The sequence below is a fragment of the Notothenia coriiceps genome, unplaced genomic scaffold, assembly GCF_000735185.1.
Source record: "Notothenia coriiceps isolate Sejong01 unplaced genomic scaffold, NC01 NC01_scaffold00027488, whole genome shotgun sequence".
Classification (NCBI taxonomy): domain Eukaryota; kingdom Metazoa; phylum Chordata; class Actinopteri; order Perciformes; family Nototheniidae; genus Notothenia; species Notothenia coriiceps.
In genome coordinates this window covers 7,955-15,452 of record NW_011360189.1, presented here as the reverse complement: position 1 = coordinate 15,452, position 7,498 = coordinate 7,955, and the positions used below count along the sequence as shown (strand labels likewise).

At 38.4% G+C, this 7,498-nt stretch overlaps 1 protein-coding gene across 3 annotated transcripts in view; it reads left to right on the top strand.

The window, feature by feature from the left end:
* The window catches only part of cldn19 (claudin 19), a 14,113-nt gene extending 7,539 nt beyond the window's left edge, over positions 1 to 6,574 (top strand). Inside the window, exons 4-5 of one of the 3 annotated variants that reach the window (XM_010785267.1) lie at positions 376 to 522; positions 5,621 to 6,574. In XM_010785267.1, the coding sequence (XP_010783569.1) occupies positions 376 to 522; positions 5,621 to 5,669 (196 nt within the window). In that variant the 3' untranslated portion in view covers positions 5,670 to 6,574. Of the gene's footprint in view, positions 1 to 375; positions 533 to 5,147; positions 5,374 to 5,620 lie in introns of those variants that run through there. The other 2 variants (XM_010785269.1, XM_010785270.1) reach the window with 2 other exon arrangements.
* The last annotated feature ends 924 nt before the right edge of the window (positions 6,575 to 7,498 follow it).

The window sequence follows — 7,498 nt, the reverse complement described above, 5'->3', positions numbered from 1 at the left end:
GGTTTTGTGTTAAAGTACATTAACAACATAGTTACATACGTTTTGTATTCGACACAAGTCTGTGTGCTTTCTTCCTGTATGTTCCTGCCATGACATAAACTGCTCATAACCAATTGCCCCTTGCGGGGTTAATAAAGTTGTTGATTGATTGAAGTAGTTGAGAATTAGTAAAGTGGGTTTATAGACCGTTTTGTCTATATGCTGCTGCAGTTGATATTCTTTGATATTTCATGGGTAAAATAACTTTTTAGCAGGTCTTCTTTTTACCATCAAGTCAAGTTAATAACATCTTGCAGCAAGTGCAAACATTACAACTCAGCCATACTGGACACCTGTCATCCTAACAGCCTCTCCTCCTCTCTCTCTCTCTCACAGGTATGAGTTCGGCTCGGCCCTGTTCGTGGGCTGGTCCGCGGCCAGTCTGACGGTGCTGGGCGGCGGCCTGCTGTGCTGCTCCTGCTCTAAAGAGGACATGCGAGGGCAGCAGTATTACCGCCAATCACAGCCCTCCACAACCAGGGAGTACGTGTAACCCCCACTCCCTCCCAGCAGCCACTCAAACAGAGAGCATCGGACAAGCTCCTCCTCAAATTATACCTGTTTCAGAAACAAAAAACAAAGAGACTATCGAGTGTACATACATGACATTTATGTAGGACTCACACACTGCCATGAATACAGACACAGGAACACAAACATTACACTCAAGCACAATATCCACCAATTGTCTATTGGTGGCAAAGCCCTTAAATAACCTCCATATTGTATGTCAATCATCCATCTTATAATGATTTAATAGAGTTTCAATAGAGTGGTGCAGTAATGAGTCCTAGACCCGTAAATGAGTTCCCTCGAGATCAATAACATAAAGTATTTGGTGAACAAAAGCTTAAGAGATGTTCACGCTTTGTTCTACAACATAACATACGTCAGTAAATACCTCACTCATTAATGCAGCCCTTTACGGGTCACTTTTGGAAAAGAGATTTTAATCTCAATGAGTCTTTACCTGGTTAACCCTTAGATGCATAAATCTGTCTTTTTTGACCCGGTGAGGTGGTTTTCTTGAAGTATCTTTGTAATTACATTTTTTTATCATTTCATATTCCAGCTATTCCTCAAAAAATATGTTTTGGAAATCATACCATTCTAATTTAAATTTTAAATTTTATATATTTTAAGAAATTGTAGTTTTTGTATTTTCTACCCCAAGCTTCCATAAGTTTGTCAAAAATGACCCGCATGCATTTTCTATGGGATCCTGTGGGAAAACGTTTTTTTTCCAAATCTAAAGAAAATCTCTAAAATTATAAATAGTGAACAATTAAATAAAGTATTTCTAGTGTGAACCAAAATATAATACCAAATATTATACAAGTGATTTTTCTTAACCAAAATGACAAAAATTGTATAAAAACAAATATTATTCTAATACGGGTCCTTTTTGACCCACTTATGGAAGAGTGTAGGGTCCAGTCACTCGTGCATCTAAGGGTTGAATAAAGGATATATATATATAATGTCCGAAGCTTATATGTGTCATAAAAACAGTAACTTAATTAGACTATTAAATGCCTTTAGCTTAGCGTCGGTTACATGAAATACTATGACCGCTATGTAGTTTGTTTATAGCCTAACGGTAGCTTTTTACTTCTGGTGATTCAAGTTGAGCTTCAAAAATAAAATAATTGTGTAAATATGTGGGGATTATCCCACTGAACAAAATGCGTTAGCATCTTAAACGCTTATTTTCTGCAATATTTCAAAATCCAATGGAAAAATGCTGTTTCAATAAGGGAGCCCTTGCGATGCTAACTTCTGGGTCCGCATACAAAAAAACTTCATCACTGCATCACTCTATTGTGAACGAAAACCTCTCATGTACCGTAATGTCATTATTTATCGACCTCAAGTAAGTGCAGCTGCTATAATTTGACCACAAAAACTCACACTTTAAAATAAAAAGGTAACAAATCAAAGCTAAAATGTAAAGTGTACCAAAGCAGAGAGAATGGACATGGAGCTAGAAATAACGATACTTCAGACATTTGCTGAACGTTCATTAGCACGTCCTTTGCTTCCTGGTTGGAGCTGCATCTGTGTGTTGCCTCCATATTGCTTTGTGTATTCACTCTCCACTGGTGCAGTTACATTGTGTGAAGGGTAGGCCCTTACTTCAAAACTACTGGCAGTAACTAACCTAAGCCAAATAGAAGAATGATGTTCATAACGAATTTGCAGAAATAAATTAACTGCCTGATTTTGCTTGATAAAAAAAGAGTGGGAAGCCCATTCTGAAGTCATTGAGAAGTCAGAAGATCCAAGTCCTACAAAGTCAGCCAATAAAATACCCACCAATTAGCGTTTTTTATTTGTTGACTGTGAACTGTCTCCGGGTTATAAAACCACTCCACAATTCAAGAAAAAAATCACCAGGACTTGATCGCAGTAGCCTAATGAAGACTGTTTACAGTAGGCTACTTGTGATTAGCATAACCACAATGACAATGAGGACGCAGGTAGGTTCAGCGTCCTGAATAATTAAGGCCTCAGGCTGCCATTATTTTTTATTTCTGACAAACTTCCTGCCTTACAAAGAAGAAGCTAGTTCTCAAATGGTCCACAATAGTGTTAAACCAGTGCTTCTCAAACTGTTTTCAGTAATGTACCCCCTTTGAAATATTTTCTCAGCCAAGTACCCCCTGACCGACCCCGAACATTTTTGATCGAAAAAGCCTATATAAATAATTACAATATAGTGATGTTCCCTATATTGTGAAAAACTATAAAATACAATACACACATTTGACATGTTTATATGAGGACCCCCTTGGTGGTTCTAGGAATATTTTATATAAAATTGTGTTTTCTATTTAACTTATATTTTTAATCATGCATGGGTTTTTATTAAACTTTTTTCTTTTTTTTAAAAATCTCGCGTACCCCCTGCAGTACCCCAACGTACCCCTAGGGTCCCGCGTACCCCCATTTGAGAATCACTGGTTTTAAACAACCATTTGAGCATGAAGACACAATGTGAACTGCAAGTGTGGAGATGAATTGTTGTTATTAAAGAGTTTGATGAAGTATGAATGCTGTTAATGATAATTTCATCATTTCACGCTACACTAAAAACAAGCAGAGGCTCTCATCAACACGTATCACCAAATGCTCCATCTCCTAACACCATCATTCAACATTCATACAATCCTCTTAATCTCCTGTATAACCAAAGCAGTCTAAACTAATTCATGTTATTCTCAAACACGGGTAATCTCACTGTGGATCATAAGCTATTCTACACTCGTACTCAGAGAGTTAATATAAGCCAGCATGAAGCTTAAAACAGCTGTGATTTCCCCTTCATTTTTAGAAGCCTCACATTAGAGCCTTTAAAACTCAACAGTGGGCTTAATTGACTCTTGAGTTCCCTCTTAATGCTCCCTCATACATATCCCTTGTTCCTGTTTCCTTAGAGAGCCTGTCTATCACTGTTCCAGATAATCAAGCCATTCACTTTTCTCAGAATTGCTTCCATTCCCCCCATTTCCGGCCTCTCTTCTAGGTAGACACTTGTTTCTGGAGTGCTCTGTTTTGCCAGATTGGGTTGGGGGGTTGTCAGGTCAATAGAAAAAAATCCCAGCGCCCTTTAAATAAAAGGGGGATGTCAGTCGTCGCTGGTCTGTCATTCGCAGCTGTGATTTGAATAGGGATTGCGCAACAACAAGTCTGATGAAAAACTACCTGTAAAGCTAAGTCCAAAGAAAACAAACCTTGCAGCTCTAGATTCTAGATTCTTCTCGTCTAACTCTCAGAAAGAAAGCTAATAAGTATCCATCAACATATTTTAAAAAAGTGGCTACAAACTTAACTACAACATATATTATGTAGTTTCCCTCCCAGTCCATCATTATTAATATTCATTTTGTCATCTCTTAAAACTGTAGATTACCGAAATGTAGTATCCTCTTCTTGCTAACATCTTTATAATCACTAATAATCCTTGGTTGCCGTGGAATTGTCAAAATAAATCAGTGGAAAATGTCATGGGGTTACGGAAAGATGTGAAGAATAATTCATTAGGACTTAGGAAAGGAGACTAAGAAAATCTGACTGTACTTACACTGAGCGTTGTATTTATGATGCGTCATTGGATGTGATTGATATCTGCGGTGGTAAATTTTTCCATACAAGGGATTACAAAAATCTATCTAGATACTGTCCTTTGCCCTGTAAGTTCGTTTAATGTTGTTTTATGAACGTGGAGCAGTTAAAAAATATATTCTCCATTACCAAGGTTGGAGATTAGATAAAAAAATGTAAAATGTAATGGTTGCTCATCGCCCTCCTGTCCACACGTATTAATCCACAGGACTCACCATTCAAACATTTTACAAAAAAGTTTAAGAAGCGTAAACACTTGGAAATGTTGACTTTATCTGATCATTTCATATTTCGTCTTTTAATTTAACGGTGTTGAAAGTTACACAAATATTGTCAGTTTGATAAATTATGGTATAAATTGAGTTTAGGGTTAATAATAATAATACATAATACGTGAGACTTATATAGCGCTTTTCTAAAAACGCAAAGACGCTTTGACAAAGAATAAAAACAACAAAAAAACAAAGAAAAATACAAAAAGAGATAAACAGAAAAAAGGGGGGGGGGGTTGGTCAGTGGTTGAATGCAGTGTTGAGCAGGTGGGTTTTGAGTGATGTTTTGAATGCGGTGAAAAAATGCTTAAACAATCTCATAGGCTGTTTCCGTGAATACCGAAAGTCCTTTCACGCAAAACTTTGCGGTATTTCGTGAAGGATGGTCCAGTATTTCCTAAGCTAAAGGAGTTAATAAAGACAGCATTGAAGCTCCTTTCCTTATCCTTTAAAGCATTCAAACAGCTCTTATCCTAGCCGTCACTTAGGTACTTCCGGGTCATTTCACTACGTAAGGAACCTTCCAAAGCAAAATTGACAATTCGACAGCAACCCTAGTTTCTTTCTTAGTAACCCTAACCCTAACCCTCACCCTAACCCTCACCCTAACAGCTGTTGGCGAATCTGAGCGGTCTTGATGTGTCTCTTATTTCCCCTCCTGTCCTCTAATCCTGTTCTTCTCTGACTGTCTTCTTCTCTCCTCTAATTCAGGGCAGAGTTGTTGAGTGAAACTAGTTTCCCTGACTGATCAGCCCCTGCCTTATTATCGAGGACTGTCCGACTGTCCAACCACTGTCTTCCCCTATCTTTCCCCGTTATCGCTTAGACCCTAAATTTGGATAGTAGAATATTCTCTTTTCCTCAGTACTACATCTGCACCTATCAGTCTTGTCGGGAGTCCTGTCTGAGCCTTTTTCTGTAAATATGGACTCTTAAAGGATATGTGAGAGATAAGACGACCTCCTCCATTTCAACCCTCTCCTCCCAACCCTCCTCTGTCTCCCTATTGGTGGAAAGTTAACAATAATTTGAAACCCTTTGTGGTCCTGTTGCGCTGATTTATGATTTCGCTTATATCCTATGACCTCTGGGTGTTTTTGTAAATGTTTCTTTAGTTTATTTTGTGTGTGCGCTGTGACTGTACTTTGACTGAAACGTGTCTTTTTTTCCCTTTTGAATTGCAGACCAAATGTTAAAAGTACCCCACCAGAGAAAAGGGAGCAGTACTTGTAGTTTGGGAGAGTCTTCTGGTCTTACCATGGTTTAGATTCTGTCAACAGACAAAACCCTCCCACTGAGGAATTCAAAAACAGACAAACAGACACAATTAAAGTAAGAAAAGCATCCTTTTTAAAGCAGCAACATCAATTTGAGTCTTTGTTGAAGTAAAAATATGTTTTAATGTAATAGTTGTTTCAGTAGTTTTGAGAAAGATGATATCCTGGTCTTGTCTGTTTTGTTGACTTCAGGAGAAACAGTAATTCAGGGTATGTTTCTGTAACATGTTAAAATGCCCGGGTGTACATACCACCTACTCTATTCTTTTTTTTATTTGTACTACATACATAATGTTTTACTACAGTGCCTTATAACACATGTTTGTGCACATGTATGTTTTTGACTTCATGGATTCGTTAAAGTCTCCCATCCCTTCTGAGGGATGTGTTCTCAGTTCCTCTGCCAGCCATTCTGTGTGCCTTTTTCTATTGTTGGATTTCTGAAAATGAATGTGAAGCTACTCTAAAGTACCACTTATGAAACAACAAATACATACGATTGATCTTAAGCATAGTGCCTTACGCCACTGTTTGTAATAAGCTGTGTGCCTGTTACCGAGTAGCCTGGATTGAGGATATACCCAGTACATTCATTTTGTGTCGTTAAGTGCCATTATCATTAAGAGTCATCGTATTATTGACTGTAAAGGACGTACTGTACTTTGTGTTGTCTCCTGTACTAAGGAACGCCAGTTTTCTGAGTGTTCAAATGCCCTTCTGATGCCTGCATTTATTTACCATGTCATTCCTTTCTCTAATATTTACCTCCTCAATGTTGTGTATCATCTCATTTACAGTATACCCCTGTCTGTTTCTTTTAGAATAAAGTAAACAGAGGAATAAAAATGGATTTGGTCACGAGTCAGTGCTTTTTCAGTTTTTTCCTAACTTTTCACATTGCCTGACTATTTTTCACCGCTCCCCTTCTACTCGTTTCTCCTTTCCAGCTCAAATACTTATTTTGCACCCCGTTGTTCAATAATTGCAGACGTGGAATTCCACTTCTGCTCCACTGGACTGTAGCCCACTCTCTGAGGCGCACTCACAACTTGCTCACCACTACAAATGATAACAAGGCTTGAAATGTTCTCCCATGTTGAGATTCAGCTATGACGCATGTGTTGAATTTCAAGCTTGGCGTTAAGGGTTAGCATCAATGTGAGAGGAAGTCACGCTTTTCGAGTATCAAGATTTTCATCCCAGCTGGTGATACTACTTCTACGTCCACCTGCCAACACAACAAGGGTTATTTGTTGCTGCAATCATTCTTCCTGTCCATACTTGCCAACCCAACATCCAAATCCTTCATTCTGTGCAAAAATGCATTTCACAGTTCGAGCAAAGCTTAAAATGATGCATTGCCAGTCTGAGCCAAATCAAAAAGGTTAGTGTTAAGGTTACGGTTTCTGTCAACCCACTCAGCCAATAAGAATGTAATTACTAGACAATTCTGCAAAACCCTAACCCATATAAAATGTCCTGCACAAATTATTGATTTCTACCATATTAACAGATAGCAACCATCGTATGTTAAAGGTCCCCCTTTTGAAGAAGAAGTGATATCTCAGGTCTCTTCCAAGGTAAGAGACGTGGGACAGAATCCACAACCCTCATATTAGGCGCGTTCACACCAAGTACTTTTCCCACAAAGGTTCCTGAGAACTACGATTTAGTTGCGTTCACACCAAAAAGTCCCAGGAACTAAATTAATTCTAGAGAACCTTTTTTACCCCCTTTTCAGTCCCTGCTAGAGAGCAGGGACTTTCGGGGGAGAAAAAGGTTCCT